This window comes from Mauremys mutica, chromosome 3 (assembly GCF_020497125.1).
Source record: "Mauremys mutica isolate MM-2020 ecotype Southern chromosome 3, ASM2049712v1, whole genome shotgun sequence".
Taxonomy (NCBI): domain Eukaryota; kingdom Metazoa; phylum Chordata; order Testudines; family Geoemydidae; genus Mauremys; species Mauremys mutica.
Genome location: NC_059074.1, coordinates 165051467 through 165074897, shown reverse-complemented (window position 1 = coordinate 165074897; position 23431 = coordinate 165051467). Strand labels below are relative to the sequence as shown.

General features: G+C 42.4%; 1 protein-coding gene and 1 long non-coding RNA gene across 11 annotated transcripts in view; one reads left to right on the top strand and one right to left on the bottom strand.

Annotated features, from left to right (window-relative positions):
* Positions 1 to 13344, bottom strand: part of PROX1 (prospero homeobox 1) — a 54144-nt gene extending 40800 nt beyond the window's left edge. For 4 of the 5 annotated variants that reach the window (XM_045009975.1, XM_045009977.1, XM_045009978.1 and 1 more), the window contains exons 1-2: positions 13046 to 13344; positions 3095 to 4883 (exon numbers count right to left, since the gene is read on the bottom strand). In XM_045009975.1, coding sequence (XP_044865910.1) covers positions 3095 to 4816 — 1722 coding nt within the window. In that variant the 5' untranslated portion in view covers positions 4817 to 4883; positions 13046 to 13344. Of the gene's footprint in view, positions 1 to 3094; positions 4884 to 12773; positions 13015 to 13045 lie in introns of those variants that run through there. The other variant, XM_045009976.1, reaches the window with a different exon arrangement.
* A 1-nt stretch (position 13345) lies between these two features.
* Positions 13346 to 23431, top strand: part of LOC123366470 — a 53042-nt gene continuing 42956 nt past the window's right edge. For 2 of the 6 annotated variants that reach the window (XR_006578094.1, XR_006578095.1), the window contains exons 1-3: positions 13346 to 13933; positions 14802 to 14884; positions 22807 to 22879. This is a non-coding gene — a long non-coding RNA (uncharacterized LOC123366470). Of the gene's footprint in view, positions 13934 to 14801; positions 14885 to 19961; positions 20041 to 22806; positions 22884 to 23431 lie in introns of all 6 variants that reach the window. The other 4 variants (XR_006578090.1, XR_006578093.1, XR_006578096.1 and 1 more) reach the window with 3 other exon arrangements.

Here is a 23431-nt window from a genome sequence, read left to right as displayed (position 1 = left end):
ATACAAACAAACCTCCATACTCTCTCCCATATGCCTTCACCTAGAATAAACTATAGGCTGCATGGACAAGTGGGCAGTTGCTAGAAAAATATCACCACAATAGAGTTTTATACTGGTGTGCACACTTCTGTATAACGGGTATTTGAGAATCTAGAAGCTTTTCAAATATATTTGTATCCAGGCTGCAATAGTGGCTAACTGAGCGAGTCAGAGTGTCAAGGGAATAAGGTGCGTGGGGGAGAAGGGAAAGTGGCACCCACATTAATACTCAGTTTCCCCACTGACTAACCTTCAGAGTGGCCCTGGTTCTAGAGGAGGCTGCCTGCACACCTTCTCCATCAGAAGTAACATGCTGTGATAATGGCGGCCAGTCAGAGAGAGGAATATAATGCGGGGGAGGGGGTGAACGCTGTAGCAGAAAGAGGGGAAGACAGAAACCAAACAGGACAACAGAAACAGCACCAGTTCCAAAAATACTGAGTTGCACTAGAATAATAAACAGAGTGGGTCATACAGAGTTATAGCCAAAGGAAAGACTAACAGCTTGTACACACAGAATGTTTTTTCCTTTTCAGTCCCCCTTTGAAGAAGTGAAAGATTTTTCATTCTTCTTTCCAGGAGGAAAAGAAAGCTACTTTTACTGAAAACAAGTAATATGCCACCACGTTGTTAGTCGGCAATTACATAGTTACCGAATTTTGGCCTCAGCTGCACAATTGGGGCTCCTGTTTACTTCAATATAAGCTGCTCTGAGTGCATCAGAAGACAGAATTGGAAGGAAGGAAGGGTTTTTTAATCCGAATTAGTAATTTTCAGTGTTTATGGAAGATGCTGGCCTTACACTGAAATACATTTTTAATTCACACAGAGGATACTGAATGGGCACGTTTCCCTCACACCCCCCAAAATGGGTATGAACCCTGACTTGAAGAGATCACCTCCGTGGGATGAGAGGCTACTTCAGTCTCCATTCCCATTCATGATTTGGTCTTTAAAGGTTTGTCTACGCAGTATTTAAACACCTGTGGCAGGCCTCGGTCAGCTCATGTGGCTCTGTCTGCAGGGCTGTAAAATTGCAATGCAGACATTCAGGCTTAAGCTCAAGCTCTGGGGGCCCATGGGACGGGAAGAGTCCCAGAGCCCAGGCTCCAGCCCAAGCCCAGATGTCTACACCCGCAGCCCAGCCTGGGCCAGCTGTGGCTGTGTCGCAGGTCTTGTATTTCAGTGTAGACATCACCTGTGACTGCCAACATGGTTTCCATTTGTGGTGCTTTCAAAATGTGAACACTTGCCCTCTAAGACCTGGACTGAGATCAGCAATGCATTCCACGTAGGCCAGCAAATAGTTATTAGATGGCAAAAACTTTTGATAACACCAACCCAGGCTGGTTTTGAACTGGTGACCTACAGGTGAAGGGTTTTTTGGGCCTGAACCAACCCACCCTGACCCATGTCAGTAGTCCTTTTAAGTCAAATTGGACAATTCATATAAGTGAGGACTACTCACATGAATAAGAGTTTGCAGGATCAGGCCTTGAATCTCTGCAATTAATTTGCTGAGGCACTCTTGCCCTTTTTTTTTTTTTAAAAGGTGTTTACAATTAATCTAATCCGTCAAAATTATTAACCACAAAAAGATACTCAAAGATACAAACATATACCTGGCACCTTCCTCCACTGCTATTATTGGAAAAAGGACAACTTTATCAATAGCACTATTATTACTCAAGGATGGATATGGTCATTCAGTTATGATGGCCTTCATCAACTTGGAAAGGAAATTAACTATAGCTAAGACTTTATACTTGTGTGATTGCCTTCTGGAGAGGTCTTATGTTAGGTATAAAATATAATTGTATCCTTCATTGAAAGTCCTCAATTTAGCATTGGGCAAATATCACCTTTTATCCACATTTAGTCATTTAAAAAATAAATAAAATCTTCTGACCATTCCAGAACACACATTAGGGGAACGGGGAGGAGGGGGAGAGGGGAAGGAATGTAATTGCTCATAAAAAATTGCCAAAAGGACTAGTTTACAGAAAATTAATATCGAAATAGCTGGATATGCCTAAATATAAGCAGAGCTATATTTTTCAAAAGCCTGATCCGGAGCGAAAAAGTTATTTAAACAAAAAACAACAACAACAAAAAAACAGGAGGGGGGGCGAGGGGAGGACGTCCTGTAAATGTAATACAGCTGAAGTTTTATATCTAACTGTGCTCCCTAGCTTTCCAAAATAATTTGCTTTGTGTATGTTAGGACAAAAGATTTCTGTGTACGGCTGAACAGAGGTTAATCATGCATAGCAGGCAGCTGCACAAGAGCTGAGGAACAGACCTCTGGGTGGGGGAAAGAAGTTGATGCAGCTTGAATACATCAGTACCTGTATCTTTTGTGTTTTGTTTGTTTACTCACTTGAGAGCCGAACTGATGATTTACAACCAACCAACTGTTTGTTCTTTGTGAGAGTCGGGAACGACACTGTTAAAATGGGTCGGGCTTTACTTTGGCTTTAATAGGGAGAAAAAAATCATTTGGAAGGTTAAGTGTTTTCAGCAGGGAGACACTGAGGGATAAGATGTCCCATTTTCCCCCATAATAAAGGGCCCAGTTGTGGAGCCCTTACATGTGTGAGCACTTACTCATGCAAGCGTTGCTATTTCCTGCAGTGGGACTAGCCGGGTGAGGAAAAGCTCACCGACAGGAGGGAAAGTTCCACACAGCTAGGCCCTGAAACCTCTCTTACTTTCTGTTATAACTGAAGCAAATGTTTTACAGGGGGAGAGGAAGGAATCTGTTTAAAGTTCTCCCTGAAAATAGACCAGGCGGGTGATATAGGGAAAGAGCAGAACGTTTTGGCTGAAGCAGCACTGTTCATTACCTGATACTTTATTTAATCACTACGCTTACAAGTCCTTGGCTACTCCATCTTAGAATGTGCTATTACCAGAAATACTCTGTATGAAAGCATTGCATACAATTATGTATGCAGTGAAGTTTGTCTTAAGTTACCCAACAAAAGAGGAAAGCAAACTTACACATATTGGGCCTGGTATTGCAACCGATTATATTTTTTTTAGAAAAGGATATTGCACTTCCCGAGTAAGGTGAGATTTCAGACATATCTTGTAGGTCACCACACTCAGACTTTATGAGAGACAAAGAGAGACCTTCAGCTGTGCTGGGAGGGTGTGCTGGTGAACAAGGATGGTGGTTCATATGGTGCGACGACATCTTGGTCCTCAGACTCGTGGTCTCCCTAGTTAAGTCTAAGGATTCTGGGGAGGCTCTATCTTTCCCTGGAAAGGAGGCAGATGGAGCACCTAAAGGATTCTGAAACGGGTATGCCATGAGGGGAAGCGGAAAGGGATGGCGGAAAGAAGAAGTGGTGAAGCCCGTGGTAGCTGAGAGTGGAGATTGATGCAGAGAAGCGTGATGGCCACCAGGCGGTGGGACTGATGCAGATTGGTCAGATGAGTTTTTGCGAACTACGAGGGGCAGTGCTTCTGTTTGGTCTGTGGAATTAGGCATCTGCACATTGCTGAATGTATCTAGTGGGTTTGGAATGATGACATCACCGAAGCACTGCAGGCGCTGGTTTGTGGTATGGAAGTTGTGGTTTTCCCCATTAACTGCAAATCTTGCTTGAGGGATTTGAAGAGGTGGAAAGACCTGAGGAAGCTGGCGTGAGGGCTTGGATGAGAAAACTTTAACCACTGTGTCCACAACTTGTGACATGGCAGTGTTCAGTTCCTGTTTCAAGGTCTCAGCCAAATGTTTGCCTTCTGGATGGAAAGAGTTTGGCCTGTGTTCTTTTTCCTTAGGACCTTCTCTTTTAGGCTTATTTTCAGCTATTTCTTGTTCCCTGATCAGGGCTCTTGCACGATCAATGAACTGCCCTGGGTCTAACTCACACATTTCATTATCTGACCTGCCAACAGAATCCCTTGCTCTAGCATCCATGATTTCTGAACGCATGCTGTCTTCAGACAGGTTACCATCTTCATCATTTTCGGAATCAGTGCTGTCATAGATTTGGTAGAACTTTTCCTGCAGCTGGCGCAGCTGTTTCTGCATGTCCTCCAGCTGCTGTTTCAGCTGTCTGCGCTCCTCTCGCTTCTGTTCTTTTCGAGCTGAAACCAGCTGCTGGAAACTCTGTTGCTGCTGTTGAGGCAGCTTTTGCTTGCGTTTGTTTTCTCTGTAGCTTTCTCGGGGACTTACAGACTGTGGAGCCATCTCTCTTTCATTTTCATTGCCCCTTAATGCCACACTTGGGGAATGGCTCATACCCCGAATTATATTCTCAACCCGGGCGCGCTTAGCTCTCAGGTGCTCATCACATAACCGATCCATATCAAACTGGCTCATAGCAGGCCTGCCAAAAGGGGAAAGACACTCTTGGGGGCTGTCTCTTGAAGAGTTGCTGCATACATCCTCCTGATGTACTTCTGAGCCTGTACTAGAGAGACCGCTGGCTTGGAAACTGGGCTCTGTGCCACCATTTTTGTTCATGTTATTTTTCAACAGCTGGGAAATTATGGTTGCTCCTGGAAAAGGCATCATGGCATCTTCATACGAGTTCGCCCTCTTCAGCAGCTTGCGGAGTACATTTGACTTTTCCCCATCTGCATGCTGCACCACTGAATACTCAACATCCTGCTCTGAACCTTGGGGATTCATGGCACTAAAAAATGTTGCTCTTGCCTTTGCAAAAAATGCAGATGCTGTCCCTACCGTCCTTTTCACTCCAATATCAACTCTTCTTCTCTTGGTTTGCCTGCTTAAGAGGGCTGTGCTGTCATGGTCAGGCATCACTGGACTGTTATTGTGCCATCTTCAAAAGCTTGTCAGCTGGGCTCAGCTCAAGAATCCTGGGACCCTGGCCAACAGAACAAAAGGACTGATGAATCATTTTCTTTAAATTTCTCCAAATTTCCTGACCTCAATCCTGAATAAAATGCAAAATGCATAGGCTCTGGGATTTATGGCACATTACAATTATTGCAATGTATTATGCACTCTGCTTGAAATGAAACATTTTTAAATATTTCTGCTCCACTGGTTTAAGATGGATTAAGATTTAAAAAAGCAAAAACTGCTTAAGCACCAGTAATATGATTCTCTTGCACAAATGCCTAAAATGATACTGTTTATCTTCAGAAGAAACAGTAGATTAGAAGAACACAGCCTCTGACAACCAATTGATTAAATTTAGGGCATTGAGATACATGTTACAAAAGAAGATGAAAGTAGTCCTTATTTAAGATTTATTGTTAAACCAAGAAGCTGTATAAAATTTGGATTAAAAAAATATCAATTGCAATGTAAAAACTGTAATTGTATTTTCTAAGACTAAAAGAAAAGAACTAATAAATAAACATCCGAAGGTCAAAATAACAACTTTTACTTAATTTCACAAAGGGTGATGTATGCGTGAGTGAGAGAAGCATAGAAAACATACACACATTTAATACTTATGTTGCAAAAACTCTCTTAAATCATTAAGGCAGCATTTATTCAGTGAATCAAAATGCATTAAGATTTTTTTTTAATGGTCAGGATTAGAATATATATATATATATATATATATATAAAGAGAAAGCAAAAATACTGAATATCATTAATATAACCTAGCAGATGCCACTGAATTGCCATTGTGGTGTTTTAAATTCTCCAAATACTCTGCCCTTTTTGGTAACTTATATTCTCAAAAGTAAATCCCAGTGCTAAAGCACGAAATGTTCACATTTCATAAGCTATGATATAGGGCATTCCATTGTTTGCATAAGCAAAATCAAGGCATTTTTCAGTGTTACAGCTCTGTTTTAGAACAGGCTCCAAAAATAATATCTCAAATGCCCAATGAAGCCATTCTTATATGTTACATTTTGGATACACAAAATCTTATTTCCTGTGACATGCAAAAACAGAAGAGAAAAAATATGGAAAGATGAAAGAATATAACATCAATCAACTGCATGAGAAAGGAAGATACCTTCTCTTTATATGAACTCTCATTGTTTCCCAGGAACACAGTATAAAAAGATAACACTTCCTTGCATTTTATAAAAGGTTCTTGACATAATTTGTGACTTATTAACTAGTGATGCTAAATGCACATTGCACATGAAGTGCAATGTTTCTTCCTGTTTCTTAAAATTTAACACTATACTAAATAACATTAAAATATTTTTCATGCTGTGTTTATCTAACATTAAACTTCACATTTGCTTAACAGTGCACAATCTTCACAATAACAGGGTATATTGCCAAAGGCAGCATGCAGACTTTTTGGAATTGCTCCCATCTCTTTCGGTTCACCTGTAAAAACATCTACGTGCTCCCTAGGACTGCATCTGTGGCTAGTTTTAAAGAATGACTATCCATGCAAATAGGCATAATTTCAGCATGAAATAATCTGTAAAAATCAAGATAGTAGGCAGTGCTTAGATTGAAAAAAAACGTATTTAAAAATGCTATGTTCATTCTATGGTCTTTGCCCATGTATTTTGGATGTGTTAAAAGAATTTTCAGAGCTTCTGCGTCAAAGACTGTTCCGAAAGGAACATGATGCTTGTTTATCTTACTGACTCCTTGTATCCAGGAGGGGAAAATAAAAAATAAAAATTCCCTGAATTCGGACTGGAAATCTAGACCCAATCATTGCTGCCAGCACTCTGTGCAGAAATTGTTGTTAATATAAAAAGTGCCTGAAGCAAACTAGGTTATGGAATTAAAAAACAAAAAAGTCACATGGCAAATCACTGTGGTCCCAATTCTGAACCCTTACTCATGTTGAGTAGTGTCTTCTTCTGCAAGTAATTCCACTGGAATCAATGGCATTACTCACATAGCAAGATACTATTTGATGCAAGTGAGCGTGGCAGAATCAGGTCCTGATTGGAGGGGCATTTATGAAAGATACCATCATGCTTCCATCAAAGTCAATGGCAAAATGCCCATTAACTGCAACAAGGACAGGAACAGGACCTAACATCCCAGGCCTTCTTATTGACAGTTAGACTGGAGTTGAAAAATGATTTTCATACATGAAAAGCCAAATTCTCTGCTGGTGAGAATGGATGACTCCACTCAAGTCACCCAGTGGCATTCATCTACACCAGAAGAGAATATTGGCCCAATAAGAAACAGGGAGAATGTTTACATTCCTCTTTAAAGTATATGAGTTTGCAAGCTACATGAAATAGCAGTAAGGAAACGTTAAGAGCTTTTGCCTCTGTATGTAAAATATCCCACGGGCATTTTAGCTTCAAAATAATCATTACCAAGAGAAAAAAAAACTGTACCATGTGCTTTTCCTTCCTTTGCTGTATAGTGAAATGATGCTTGATTAAAATCCAGCAATACGTTCCCAGACTCATATCAAAATCTAATGTCAAGTTTTGTGTTTTATGCACTTCCTAGCGGATTCTGGGCATCTGAACAGAACTTCCGTCTCTCTTGCCCAATCCCAACCAAGGACGTACACAAAGAGGGCCTGCTGTATCCTTGAGGCAGTGACTCAGGAAATAGGTTGGCTGAAACAGGTTCATAGGGTCATCGCTACGCATCCTTCCTCCTGAGCTTCCATTTTCCTCTCCCACAAACCATGCCTTAACAACTGCTCACCAGCTCACTTCTACCACCATGAGGGAAATCAGTTTTCCCTTAACGTATTGGAGGTGCTCTGGAATGTGGCACCCTTTGTCTCTCCCATTCTTATTAGAGGTTGAGGGTGCTTCTCTCACCCTGTGCAGTAAATATTTCTGGGTTGCTCCTGGTATTCAGTAAAGCCTACGGGGTTTCTGTCTTAAGATGTGCACTATTCTCAGTCTAAATAACGAGAAACACTTCTACTTTAGCCATTGAATTATATCGGCTCATATCATTGGCTTAAGGGGGCCAAAATGAGTTCATATCCAGAGGAAAATAGAACACAATGGACAGCAGAATGCAAAATCCAATTCAGCAAGAATGTGTTCGTTGGATATGACACAGATATTATAGGAAGACTTTAATACTGGAAAGAAAAAATATTCCTACTTTGTCTGTATATTTCATCAGCACTATATTTCCTACATACATGGTTGTGTCTGTGTACACCCATTCAGGAATATATATTTAGAGAATCACCTACTATAAGCCATTTTTTAATGTATTTTTTTAAAAGGAAAGACAATTTTTCAATTATTTAATTTAAAATCATTAAGGTTTACTTTGTATTACAAGTCACTTTTGACATTTCCTCTCTGCCAAGTGTATTTTTCATTATATCAACCCTAAACACTTATGTAGCTCTATGTAGGGGCCTGATCCTGTCAGGTGCTGACCGCCTCCTGCAAGATAGCGAACATTCTCAGTTTCCATGGACTTCAATGTGAAATAAGGTGCTCAGCACCTCTCTGAATCCATCTGATAGAGTAGCTTATATTATTCTACCTACCTTTAAAAAAATCTCATTACAAGAAGTTTAAGAATAGATCTGTAATAATGGTCAATTTCTGAGAAATGTAACATCCACAAGACATGTATATAATCAATATCCATTTACATGATTAGGTACAAACCAATATAACATAAATTTGCAAACAGCTTTCTTTCTAGACATCTCAAGGATTCATTGTCCTAAAATCTATTAATACAGATGTCTATAGAATGGGGTATGATGTCAGGTATTTTGCTGTAGTTGTTAGAAAGAAATAGATTTATGTAATATCTAGTTTGATCATTCATATTAGATATAATAAATATTCTAGATTATACATTGGATACTAGATACCTATTCTAGTTTAATCCAGGAAAACTTCTCTATAAAGTTTAGTAAGTATGACAAGCTTATTTAAAGTTGAATAGCTGTGAAGGAATCTGTACTGACAACTAAAGCCTTTGGTACTCAATTGATACGAAATAACCAACTGGATAAACAGTACCAAAGCTCTGAATATGAGGTATATGCACTGAGGAATTCCAGGGGAACATCATCCTGCAAAGCTGAAAATTGTTCATTCTGTCTCTTTATCAGCCAACTACTATCTTTGCTCAGGTGTCTGCAAGTTTGTTCTCTGCTTATTATGGTAATGCAACTAAAGAAATTTAACATGTTCTTGATAATAGGAACATTCAAAACTTTAAAATGAAAGGGTTATACTGGACAAGATTTTGGCAGAATAAGCCAGGGCACGTCAGATGAAAGCGATTTCAGATAGTCGTATTCACCCCCCCCTTTTCCCCCAACAAAAAGATAGATACATCTGAAGAACACATTACACTTCTATATCATGAATCTGTTTTGGTGCTAAAAATCACTCCACTGCACTACTGAGAAGTACAAAGTGACAAATTATTTTGTGTAAAATTAATAATTGTTCCTTAGCAATAGTGGTTTTCTACTAATTTTTTGAACGGTTTTCATGGACATTTTCAAATAGGGTGACCCTCGTTGTCAAGAATTCTATCTCCTTTAGCTGAGATGCTGTTATGGAGGAATTTTAAACAGAATAGAAATAATTAACAACTCTAGGTGCACTAATAGCTCCTTTATTCCTCCACACCAAAAAGTAAAAAATTTCAACTAATTAACTTTGGACCTACCTGAGCTAGTCTTTATCTCAAAACAAAAATACAATCCCCCTTTAAGAACATGGACATGTAGGGCCCAATCCAGCCCATCCACGGCAACTCCTGTGAAGTACTGAGCATCCTCAACTCCCATTGACTGTCCTGGGAATTGAGGTTACTTGACACATCTCAGGTGGTACTCAACATCTTACTAATTTAGGCCTTCACTGTTTTGAGGAGAAACATACCCTGTGGTCATGTATCTGCAGGTTGCATTGTTTAGATAAACAGTTCGTCCAACTGAGAGACAACAAGCCTACCCGTGGTACAAAAATGTCGCTACTGTTCTCCTTACAAACCAGTTTTATGTTCTTCATGAGCAGTTAAACAATTTTTTAAAGTCCACATGGAATCCATGCATTTACCAAGCTGTAAGATTCACAAGATTCCTCCTGTAAACTCAACTCAGGCTAGCCTAGGTGTCTTTTCAAAATTACATTATGCCGTTAAATCAGAATGTTTGAATCAAATAGTCAATACAGTATACTTAGGGATAGACTAAATCCTGATTTAAGGAGTATAACTTGTAATATTCTTTAATTCTGCAACTAAACACAAATAAGGCATCTCTTTCAAATCTGATTGTGTCTATGATTATTTAATTTACTAACTGAACATAAAAAACCAGAATGTACATTAAAAGGCCTCCTTAGCTTTTGACCTATAGAAAAGTTATATACAGATAGCGTCATTCATAGAATGTTATATGATTTGCAGCATAATTTAATAAGGAATGGGTAACAAAAGTGTATACATTGCCTTTTTATTGTAGTTCAACTCAGTAACCTGTTAGCACTCACGTGTCTACTTTTGAGTATTTATAAATATTTTAGCTATTAGAGGTAAGCTTTGGAAGAAAAGCACATGAAATAAACCCTGAAATGGGCATCAATGGCAGTAAACTTTATATGCTTGGTGACAGATTATAAAAAAAACCCTGCAAGCATAAGACCTAAAGGACATGTGCCACACGCAAATTTACATGTAAGAAATCTACCTTAGTGTAATTCGTTTTACATACTGTCAGACCTATCAGGATAACAGAAGTAACAAACCTTCCAAGTTTTTACATCCAATAGTTAAATTGCTATATTTCTAAAACCCTCTGTTGACCTATTAGGCAATATTAGCTCTTCTCTTATAGGGTAGTAAATGTGTATGTGTATACAGTGTTTGTGGGAAAGTACACACACATAATCACATGCTGTACATAAACCGCATACATTGGAGATACACTGTTCATAGCAAGAAATACAAAATGCCCATTGTACGCATTTGGAATCTGTGCCAAACTTAGAATACGTTCCCCAACTTGGACTCAATATTCAAAGGATTCTCTAGCCTGCAAACATTGCCCACTACCATGTACAGTTTATATGACTGACGGATCCTGCTTTATTGAGATATTAATCTGAGCGTCCCTACCTATTCTTTCTTGAAATGGAGAAGATATGCATAGCATGTAGAACTCAGACAGGTTAATTCTGGTCTCAGGTGTGATTTCTGGCCATTTTAGAGGCAGACATCTTTGGATTTTTTAAAGCCTAAATACATTACCCAAGATCTCTCTGCCTCCACGATAGAGATCAAATACAAGGAAAACAGAAGTCAGAAGTCAGGCTGACAAGATGCATGAAGTTAGACTACCAACTTTCAAAAGTAACCACTTAGATATGGTCTGTGCATCTTTTGAAAGAGACTTTAAACAACCTGCTCTGTACTCTTTATCAATATTCTCCAGGGCCCTAAAGATTTCCCAGGGCAAGGTTTAAACCAAACATATCCCCCCCACACACTCAGGTTTTAGCCACTGAAGCAGACAGTCCTGGCTAACAATGCATCATAAATTCATAAAGCTCGCAGGAACAGTCGTTGGGCTGAGGATCTGCAGTGAGCGAGAGAAACTTGCACCTGTCTTTCTTGACACAACACACCTGTCTGGCACTGCCCATGCGCATTTAATGCGGCTCTCGGTACCTTTCATTAGCTGTGGAGAAGAAAGAAGGGGGCGACCGTCTGCTTTTAAGAGCCCATCGGGGCTGCCAGAACTGCCTCACAGGCAGAGTTCTCGAGCAAACTGGTGCTCGACGGCTGCTTTGCAGCCGGGAAACGTGCACGGACTCCTTTCTGCTCCTCCTGCCAAGATTTCCAGTCCCCACATCCCCACCTGCCGTGCAATTCTGCCTCAGACAGACTCCCCGCGATTCTATCCTGCACGCTCCCTACCGACTCTAACTTTCTCTTAACTTACAAAGACCCACTCCAGCAAACGCCGTCTGAGCAGGAAGCCCATTTATGCTCAGCTTCTTAGAGACAGACGCTTCCCACGCTGAGTTTGTGCCCAAACTGTACATACAATCCACACCCAGCGATTAAACCCACTGTCCAAACAAGGCTTCACGTTTTAAGATCTACTCTTCAAACGCCCCCCCCCTTTCAAGCCTTAGCTAAACTTAAAGCACACCTCTGTCCCATTCCCCCTTCTACAAGGGCTAGTACAGACCCATTCAGAAGGAACCGATTCCTCATGCATTTTCACTCAGTTCACACACATGGCAAAGTGGTTTTGGTCAGTCATCAGATTAAAAACAAAAAAAAACACATCTCCACCAACATGAAAAAAAATCCCCTTTCAAAGAAAAGTGCCCGCATCCCTAACCTCACTACGGATCGCTAATAACCTTATCCCTAAACTTGCGTCTGATCTATTCTCACGCGCTCGCTCGATCACATTTTCTGTACATTTCCACAATTCTCAGATCGTCCCACCCTTTGGAATGAAAAGTAATCATAATGAAAAAGCCCCTGCCCTGCCCGGCGAGGGTTAAAAAAAAGGAGAAGTAGAGACATGCAAATGACAAGCAAATTGGAACAGACAAAAAGAAAGGCAGCTATAATAAACAAGACAAAGAGGAGGCTCATAGGAGCAGACTAGGAGTTTAAAAAGGGGGGATGGGAAGAAGGAAAGAAGGGGAAGCTCGGAACAACAAAAAGAAGTAAAATACTCCCCGCATTTTCCATCCCCAGCAAAGTGCCCTCCAACCACACACACAAATAAAATAAAACGAGGAGAGTCAACAAAAGGTGGCAGAAACGGAGACAAGCAGAGAAGAGACAAACAACCTCACCCCAGAACAACCAGGGCACTTACTCTTTCGGACCGGGCAGGCTAGAGTGATGGGTCCATTGAAGCTTCGGGGGAACAAATCGCTACTGCTTTAGTTATTGGATTATTGTTATTATTCTATAACCAAGTCATCGCAATCGCCCCCCACCTCCCGGAAAAAGCAGCACGCGTTTGACACTGGTGACCGGTATTTTGCTGGGGATTATTTGGTATCGTTTAAACAGCCCATGCAAGTGCTGGAGGAAAATATTTTAAAAAAAGAGGAAGGAGGTGAAGAGGGGGAGAGAAATACTTACTCAGTGCAAAAGCGATGGAAGTGAGTCTATTTTTTTTTGTGCCGGTGGGAAGAGAGAGGAAAACAGAGAGAGAGAGAGCCTGATAGCCTGCTGCTGATGAATATTATAATTGGACAAGGGAGGGTGAGTGAGTGTGTGAGAAAGAGAATGGGTGAGTATGCAGGGGAGAGAGAGATAGAGAGAGTGTGTGTGAGTGCGAGAGAGAGAGAGAGAGAGAGAGAGAGAGGAGGGGGGAGGGAAGAGCTGGTTTGCGCCGCACTCCTCTCCCTGGCTGCAATTGTCTATGATTTCTGCAGGCAGCAGAGCAGCCTCGCGCAGCTGAGGGCTCCGCACCACAACAAGATTTACTTTAAGACACAGCTGAAGGAAACAGGAAGACTACACGTCACAGTCTGAATGACGTGGGCCAGGCCAAGCGCCCAATCGGGAGGCTCCTTCGGATGGAAGGGGGGATAGTGAACCGAGAACTTGGGAGGAAAAAAAAAAAGAGGGGTGGGGGGAGAAAGAGGAGGAGAAACTGGATCCCTTCCCCAGCCCCCACCCAGTGCTGCGGGGAAGGAGACTTTATCACCTAATCTGGTGCTTCCATTGAGAGAGCCATCTGCAAGCAGCAGCAGCTAAGAGCAGCACTTGATCTACTTCTGAATCTTGCCACTCACTCCAGGTCCTGCAGTGCATGGCAGATCAGTTACCTAAAGAGCAGCAAAGCTCGTCTGGGTGATGTTACTGCACAGCAAAAGCTGCACCGCAGTTATGGATAAGTAAATGAAAGGAGACACCCTACCTCAGCTATTTAGTAATTTGGGGGCGGGGGTATTTCAAGATAAAGTAACTAAAAAAAAATGAAATAGAGAAAAGTCTTCAGCAAAGTGAGGAGTGCTGACCAAGGTACCCCAACGTTATTCACTAAGATTTTAGATTTTCTTTTCTTTCCGTAATTCTAGCAGACTGGGGGTGGGGGGTGAGGGAGTACACGTTGGAAGCCAATCTGTCCCTGTTCCAGGGCTATCATTGCTGTGAATGTTTAGGAAGTGGTGGGTAATCATCTTTGGCAGCATCATATACTAACTAGAGCAATAGTAGCATTAAAAAAAAAAGCCAAAGCACAACAGATATAAGGCAAATTTCCTGCAACCCTGACACAATAACCCAAGCCAGTTACTGTGTAGGAATGCCTGTTTGGATACAGTACTTACATACGTTTTGATGCACTAGTTACAAACTTTAAAAAAATAGTTATTTCAAAACTTCGTATCAATCTTAAATACAAGGCGTAAAGAGGATTCACTTTCTGTTGAATGTGATGCTGCAACTTTAACTGAGCCCAACATTTAACTTATCACTTGTGAGACAGAAAACAAACGAGCAAAAAAGAGCATCAGGTTGCACCGTGTCCAAACAAATGGCTTTTAATAAACAAGATTAATTGCTCCTCACTTTTATTTACTATGGACTTCTCTGACTCAGACATCATAAAAGCCTGCACCTAAAGTTCAGATCAACTTAAATATATACCTAGCTAATTGAACACCGATTGAACTATATACTCTGCTGTAAATCAGTATCTTCCCAATATCTCTGGAATGTAATTAGATCAGAGTGCGGTCAGGTTTTACACTGGTTAGCGCAGATTTACGACGTGTGCTAACAGTAAAGACACAGACATGTTAATACTCGGACATGTTAATTTCTGTAAGAGAATCATCCCCCTGTTTGAAACGGATGATGTTGAAGTTTGCTTTAAAAATATGTCTAGGCATCCACACCGCAGGAAAAGAGGGGAAAAGAAACCTTTGGAAGGAAAAGTCAGAGCAGAGAGCTTAAACCGCTTTGAGAAAGGTAAGAACAGTGTTTAATATGTGTGTGAAAATAAATATCCGTCTCTTGATTTATGTATTTGTTAAAATATTAACTTACTTCTCTGTCTCATGACATTGCTAAAACAGTTGCCAAATAGATGCACACACCGCAGTCCGTGCGTTTAGCATTTTGTGTCTCTGAAGATCCCCGTCCAATTAATGGACCTAAATGTCCTATTTGGGGATATTTTCAAGGTCAGCCAGGCTAATTTCTGGGGACTGGGTAATTTCTATAGTTGGTTCACTCTTTGTTCTGATTTTCTGCATCATACATCAAACAATGTTAAAACAAAGTGCCCGGGCGCTCGCCACTCAAAGCCCAGGCGGGAGTTTAAGAAAAAAGAGCGAGCTAAACTTCTCAACCCCTGAGCCGGTGAGAAGTGGAGTCTCGCGGGAAAGGACCGATGGGCACTTCAGCCCAGGCGGGGCTGGGTTGCTACTTGAGCGCAATGCCGGGGGGGAGTTTGTGGATCTGTTTGCGTTGGGAGGGAGGTTCTGGGGACCAGGCTGTGCAACGCTGCAGGCAGCGGCGGGCGAGTGCAGCAGGCGTGGTGCTCTGACCCCGGCCACCAGTGCCCCGGCGACTCCAGCAGCTCCCAGTATGAAACCTGCGCCTCCCCTCCCTTCTGGGGCAGACCTGGCGTACAGTGCCTCGCCCTCTGCTCTGCTGGCTACGTTATGCGGCGACGCAGGGATCTCTCCCCCTTCTCTCCCTCCCCGCACCCCCCAGGATCTGTCTAGTTAAAGGAGAGCCGCAGCTTCCAGCCTTGACACCTGGATTTGTGCTGCGGCGCGCGGACCTGTCACCAGCCATCCATATACTGTGGGTGGCTGAAATTTCACAGCCCCCGTCTCTATTTAGGCTGCAGCTCCCCGTCCCTCTTTCTCCAAAGAGAAAGCTCCCGAATATCTGATCCCACTCCCCCATCTGTTGTCTGATGCGTTAGGTGACGCGGAAAAGTCAGCCATCAGTTATGGGACAACACGCTATCCACACGCTCCGGTGCTGTGTATCCCACCCCCCCCCCCTCCATTATTTCAAAGAGTTAACACAAGTTTAGAAGCCTTCCCGGCCACTAAACTGTTAACAAAAGGTGCAGCAATGTTCTTAATGCTGCTTGTGCTTTGAAAACCGCTGCCTTACCAGTGTTCAAAGGGATAGTGGTGGCTATTTACCCTCCACGTGGACGCATAAAGGCGATTGCTCCATTCTCTGCTCCTGGTTTGGCTTGCTTGCTTGTTGTTTCTTTACATCCCATTTGAAAACAAACCAGAAAGTCAAAGTCAACTCCCATTACTAATAATCGTCGTGTCCAGCCGAGGAGCTGTCACTCTACGGGCAGGCTGTCAGCTCAGGGGGTTTCTAGCCATAGATACCCATGGAACAGCCAACCAACCTGGACTTGTTCAGAAGCGAAATGCCAGAAGATCAGTAGCAGTGGCAGCTGCAGGAATTCCCTAGTGGGAACCCGACTGCTTATGCCCCTCTGAAGTGATGTTTGTTTAACTAACAGCTTAAATGTAAACAGAAATGATCGCTTAATATCACTTGGAATCAACAGTTAACATAGCGCTCAGGGAGCAACGAGAAAACGTAAAGCTGCCTCTAGTTAAACCATTCCTACTTCTTCCCCCTCCTTCCGCCAAAGTCATGAATCACAAGAAAATACAACAGATAAAAAGCCCCTAATTACAGCTCCCCACATTGCTGTATTGTGGAGTGAGCTCATCATTTAGTAGATAGCCTACTATTCATAGAGGAAAAAAGTGAAAACTTTTATCATTAGAATGTAATATTATCCGAAACTGATCCATTAGCCAGCCTCGGCTTCGCCTGAGGCACCAAACTTTCCAATATCAAGATATTAACAGATGGTGGTAACCACATGGTGAGATGTTGCTTAGAGAATCCATAATTTCACTCAGGCCTAAAGGACTGGCTCCCATATAGCCAACGTGTATTCTGTATTGCCCCATTCTACTTCTTCTGCCTCTAGTTCAAGATTCGTTTTTTTTACATTACAGCTCTCAAGAAGCTTGTATTTTTTTAATAAAAAAAAGTTCTTGGGGTGACTGAAGAGTTCCAAATATTCGTGCTACCTGACGTTACCATTTACCCCTCTTCTTACTTGTACAATTTAGTATTTCACTAAATAGAGATGAAACACAAATACTAGGGGGCAACCGTTCAGTGGAAAAATTTACTGAAAGAAAGTGGCTAGAAGGTGAGTGCATTTGTCTGCATATCTCAGTGCAACAGTGCAACAAGACAAACTGGAATGCAATTATTTGACACTTACAAAAAACAAGTAATTTTTTCTTTTAGGCGTGGGCATAAATCGCTTGGTGAAATGTAATTGGCCCCTATGCCCTAACAAACAGGTTTGTAGGAGCAGCAGCACCTGAGTTGCTGGCTCAGCGAATAACCAGAGAAGGAAGCTGCATTACAAACTGTTACTGAGGCAAAACTCTCTAGACCTGAAAGTTTCGGATTAGACATAATAAAAGTGGAGGCACTTGCTTCCCATCTACGCATGATGTTCCTGTTCCGAAGAGCGCTTGTAAGAGGAATTTAGGATGTTTTCATCTCACACCACACGTTACTTTCTTGGCAGAGTTTGGAAATCAGCATCGGTGGCAGCGTGGCCACAGGATCTTCTCTGATTGCTGTAGCAGCAGAGAGCAGCCGCCACAGCAATGACTTCCCCTTTGCCTTTCCTCTTTCTGAACCCACCCTCCTTCGGGCTATTCAGCCAGGGTCCGATCCTGCAGCCACTGCCCTCCAGGACACCCGTTCCATGAACTTCAGCGGGTGCAGGATCGAGCCCTGAGCCAATCTCTGTTGGTTCCCAGCTGAGTTTCCACCAGTCATGTCATTTGTGGTGCCTTCTCCTCCATAACCTCATCCCACTCGCTCTACAGAAGAAGTGGAAAGCAGACTGGCCACAAACGGCAGCATAAAAGGGGTGCCCGTCTCCAGCTCACACCTGGAGTACTGTATCCACGTGGCCCCTAACCCAGGAGGCAAGAGCTCCACGGTAGCTTCTCTGTGCCAAGCCCATACACAAGTTCCTACCTTTAACTTCTTTTTAAAAAAATTAAGGGCAAGCCTGCTACTGTTTCCACAAATTAGTCTCTTTCTCCACCTTCCATGTGGTTGGCCCGTGGGGTTTTGTTGCTGCAGAAAGTCTGATGGCCCTTGGAGACAGGTGCTCAGACAAGAAGTAAAAAAATATGAAATGAAAGTCTAAGTTAGATGTCAGATCCTAAGGACTGATCACGAACGAGCTTTCTGACCATCTTTACGTTATTAGTGACCATAAATCTGAGATGTAATTGAGCCTGACCCGAACATCTTTGCTTTGATACCTTCTCTTCCTTAAGTCAAGACATACGTCTCGGTGGACATATTTTCAATGTGACTTGTGCCATGTAATAGAAGTAACGTGCGGCTGCTTTATCCGTTTTATCTCGCATACTCCCCACTGAGATTCTAGGTGGGAAAAGGACCTGATGAAGTGAAGGAGCTGGAGGGTTTTGTGTTTGCTAGCGAAGGTCAGATACTAAAGCCCTGGTTTGCATTATTTTAAGTTAGACCTTTAAAAAAGGATTGCAATGTTGATAGATGTTACCATTCTATTTTCCTGCATTTTGCGAGATACGCTGCTCTATGCCATTCATCATCCCAGAAAAATCAAATATGGCTTTACTGGATATTCCATCGTGCCAGATGTTCTCCCCAATACAGCATTACTGAAATGCCTTTTGTGGCAGTTTAAAAAATCGGGGGTCTCTCTGGTTGGTGGGCTAGCTAATCTATCTACTTGTCTAGTCGAGGGACTGCACTCAAAAGTGGTAACACTTACTCCCGTAGATGAAGGCTGTGACATGGGGAGTCTATTAAACAGGGTAATTCCTCCAAATAGTCGTAGAAATACTGCAGCGTTACCGTTCTTACCCATTTTGTTCCGCAAACACTGGCTCTCCTTGCCACATGGGCTCGGTGATATTTTATTGCAGAAAGGTGTCGTTTAAAAAAAAAAGGGGGGGGGCGGGGGAAGCGACCCAAACCAGGAGGATTCACAAGAAGTTCTCGATAATGAAAGTTAAGGAACTAGCAGTAGCAATGTGCATTTACCTTTCAGGAAAAGTTTTTTTTTCTTCTAAAGGTGATAGTATTAAAAATGCTTTAATAAGCAGGTTTGAAGTGTGTTCCGATGCATGACGGAACGTAGCAAACTATACATAAGAATCCTGATTTATTCTCGACATAAATCGAACTTAAATGGTTGGCCTTTTTTCGCTTTTCTTTATGATCTCTCCTTGCGGTTTCGTTGCCCTTCCCCCGCTCCCAAACCCCACGCTCAGTGCTCCTGCTCTTTCATTTCCAACACAACAACAATTCCAGATTGCCAACCGGGTCATCGGGAACTACACAGTTAGAGCCCGATCCCAGTGCACGTTGCCTTACGGGGAGGAATGCAAGGCAAGACGGGATCAAGGGTTTGCAAATAAGGCTACAAGAGGCGAAGAAAAGCAATCAGTCCTAATAAGCATTCAACACCATGGTGTATAGGTACAACCACCCCCAGCACTTCTGGACTTCATACATTCTGCTGGGATACAGAGGGGACTCAGAGCACTTGGGGGGGTGGGATGGGGGGGGGTCTGATTCTGCTGTCTTTCGGCAGGCAAAACGACCAGGGCAGGCAGTCGACCTTTTGGCTGGAGGACTGAGAAGGCAGCTTCTGCAGAGGTGGAAAATAAACACCCTTTCTCCCTGCAGACTTAGATCCCCCTCCCCACCCAAAATAAGTGGTTAAACAGGTGGGAAATAATAATACATTTTAATGAATGATAATGTCACATAGGCTCATGCTATTAATCATAAGTAATACTCATGTTACCCTGTGCTTGGGGAATCTTAGGAAGCCAGGAACAAATGTACAGCTAAAGGCCAAGCACCGAAAGGGAGTGAGAGGAATATATTACTAAAGGTTTCTGTTTGCACCCCCCCACTCCTTTTGCATGGGTGACATATTTTGTCTCCCTTGTAGCTCTGAGTGCTGCAGGGGCTTTGGAACAAGGGCGCAGAAGTGTGTGAGACAGCACCGGGAGATAGGCTAAATTTGGCAGGTGAATGACTCTCTTGAATTCTTTCCTTTTTTAAAAGACTCTTGAGGCTGGCTAGAATTGAAACATTTTGCAAGTGGGGCTATGGGTGACCTCGCTCCAGCCCTGCACCTTGCAACCTTCTCGCTAAGCGTGCGCAGCCTGAACAGTGGCGCATCAAAAAGCACGTCTATAATTAAAAGCACGCTCTCCACTCACCAGGCCTCTCTTGCACTGAACTCCCCTCGCTCTTTTTAGTCGCACCAGAGAAAAGGCTGCGGCCTCAGCTAACGCAGGCGCCTGTGCCAGGGCTCGGCAGCAAAAAAAAAATATTCCCCAACCCCTCCAAAAAACTAGATCCGCCTCCCCGAGCCGCACAAATCAGCGCAGGAAGGGGAGTAGGAAGTCCCTGGGCCAGCAGCTGTCTGGGCACGTGGAGTATGGCAGGTTTTCGCGTTGAATCAGTGCCCCTTGGGGCCACGTGTGTCGCCCTTACCTCCAAGCACCAGCTGCAGCGGCTTCGTCTCATTGGCAAGGAAGGGTACATGCTGTTTCTGCTCCGTCCTTGGAGCGCATCCCCCAACCCCAGAGCAATGGCAAGTGCAGTTCCTCTTCGCGTATGAAAGAGATTCCAGACTATGGTCCACTCTCCCGTTTTGGTTGATGGTGATTCACTTAAGCAGTGACACTGATTATTTCCCGAGCGATATGGAAGTTGGAACTCAAACGTTCATCCTAAGCCACAGCCATAGAGTTTGCACCTAAAGTTTGGGTACGTGCAAATCTTTGGGGTCCCTTCCCCCACCTGTTACAGCGATAGAACCGATTCACAAAGGTCAGAACCAGAGCTCAAATGTCCCTAAAGATTTGAGGTTTGTCAGATCTGCTCAAAAATTAAGACCCTCAGGATTTAAACTTCCCCCAAATTCTGCATCCTCTCTGAAAACAGTGGTGTTTATTCCAAGGTGACAGCTTTGCACAGTGACACGTTTCTTTCTTCGAGGGAAAAAAATGTCAGAAGAAAACTTCAGAAATATGTTCAGGACTATTGCTGACTCCTCCATTCCTTTGTACTAACACAGTGCAATAGAAAATGATAAAGATATGTTGTTAAAAGGGCCTTTTCTTTAGTAATTTTCCTTCAGCAATCAAACAGATGACACTGGGGCTGAGAACGTGGGACACAGGGGCTGAGAATGTGGAACAATTTTTACCTTACTCTTCTGAAATGGGGTGCAAACCTTCTAGTATACAAAAAACAAGAGCCACAAAAGTTAGAGATCTAACTATTTATGATAGTAATCGCTGATCATTTAGGGCCTGATTCTGCTCTTACTTACACTGCTGCAAATCAGGAGTAACTCCATTGAACCCAATGGAACTACATCAGTTTGTGTGTGAGAGAACAGGGTCCCTAATATCTGTAACCATTAAATTTAAAGTCTTTGTCTACACCTCTTGCCCTAGCCCTCCCTAGAACCCCACCCCCAAAACAACAACAACAACAACAACAAACCTTTAGGAACAGAATACCTTCAACCTGGAGAGTAAATATCATCTAAGTGGTTCAGCAAAAGGCAGTTCAATTCATGGATCTTGTATTGATGGAAATAGAATTGTTAAAAAAAAACACTCCAGAGAAGAGAAAGTGAACTAAACTAATCCTATTAAACGCGGTAGCATGTTTCTGTGGAGCGCACGGAGAGATTAAGCACAGGAAAAGGGATAAGTGCTGCTTCAGTTTCACTAAACTAATGTGACAACTTGTCATTGGAAATCTTTGCAGCTTGTTAGCAGATGACTAGCTGATTCAGATATGTTTTCTACCATTTCCTTTGTGTCTGGGGGTGGTGTTTTTTCTTTCCAGTTCCTTTCTTATACATACTGCTTTATTTTGTTTTTTAATCCTTCCTGTCTCCTTCAAGTCAAAACATTTAACTTGCTTTAATCAATATTTTGTTTTGAAGATGTCCCTTGACCTTTTATTTGTGCAAATTAACCTTCATGGGCACCTCATTCATTCATTAACCTCAGCTGGATTGCATATCCCCTGTACATGGCATTTGGGGTATAACATATTTGTGTAAGACCTCCCAGATATTACAACGAGTGTGTACAGTAATAAAAATAATGTTGTGTGGTTTTAAAAACTTGGCCCAGATTTTTCTCTTTCTTTCTTTCTTTCTTTCTTTCTTTCTTTCTTTCTTTCTTTCTTTCTTTCTTTCTTTCTTTCTTTCTTTCACTAGATTCGGAAAGAAAAAATATAGCAGTCCTTGCCAGTTTCCATGTCATGGCTGTATGTATGTAAGGGCTGAACAAAATAGCTAAGCTGGGAGAAATTTTAGAGTCAGTAATTTCTTTTCCAAAGCAGGTGTCCAATTTGTTTGGAAACCGTGCTGCCTTCTTTCTTTCTTTCTTTCTTTCTTTCTTTCTTTCTTTCATCACCCCTACTTCTCTCCTCCTCCCTCCCCCCGTCCCTCCCCCGTGAAAGGCGTGCTTGTTGAGTAAATGGAAAAAAAACATTTGACAACATTAAAGGAAGACTGTTTAGAAAAGGAAGGCCCTGCTGAGGTGTAGAGGAAGCCTGTTTATTAACACTGGACACCTCTTATCTGAGGCAGCTCCAGATGGATCTCCCCTTGGTAATTCCCACTCTGTGCCAAGTGGGGTTAAGCAGGGTAACCACCTTGACGTGGGTTGGTGATCACTAGGGGATCTTCGGCTTCTTCAGAAAAAATGTTCAGCTTGTTTTCATTTCATTTTCTTTTCTTTTGTTTTTTCCCTTCCCAGGATCTCCGGACTTGTCTACGGGAGGGATCTTTGCACAATGATATAGCCATGACATCAGTGTATCTGCTGCAGAGTAGGTATGCTGGTATGAAGTGGGGCATATTCCAGTTTGAAGTTGCACCCATGAACACCCTGCTTTACACCCATGGAGCACATCCCCACTGAGTATTTGCAGAAGTGTAGCTACATAGCTGCAGAGATCCCTAACACGGACAAGCTGTCAGTAACTATGGGGGAGGAAAGGTCAGGGGAGAAAGCTAAAACTCGGAGTAAAAAGGCACGTGGGTAGATTTACCTTTCTGGTTGTAAATTGCTCACTTCTGGGATAGGGCCAGGTTTTGACTGAGAGAGAAAATTGTTCAAATCTGTCAATAATTAACTGTCACAGAATTAATGCTATCTCAACAAATTGTCACTTGGTAACACCTCAGGTTCAGATTTTTCCTGGGAAAAGATTGGTTGAGTGGCACTGGCCATTACATTTACCTACCCATTAAGTGTGGTTTAACATCCTGCTCATTCTAAACATTGCATGCCTGACACATTTACCCATAATCCGTATTTTTGGGAGAGTATTTTTTAAGATTAGCCATTTGCACTTTTCCAATTCCTGAAATGCAGCATT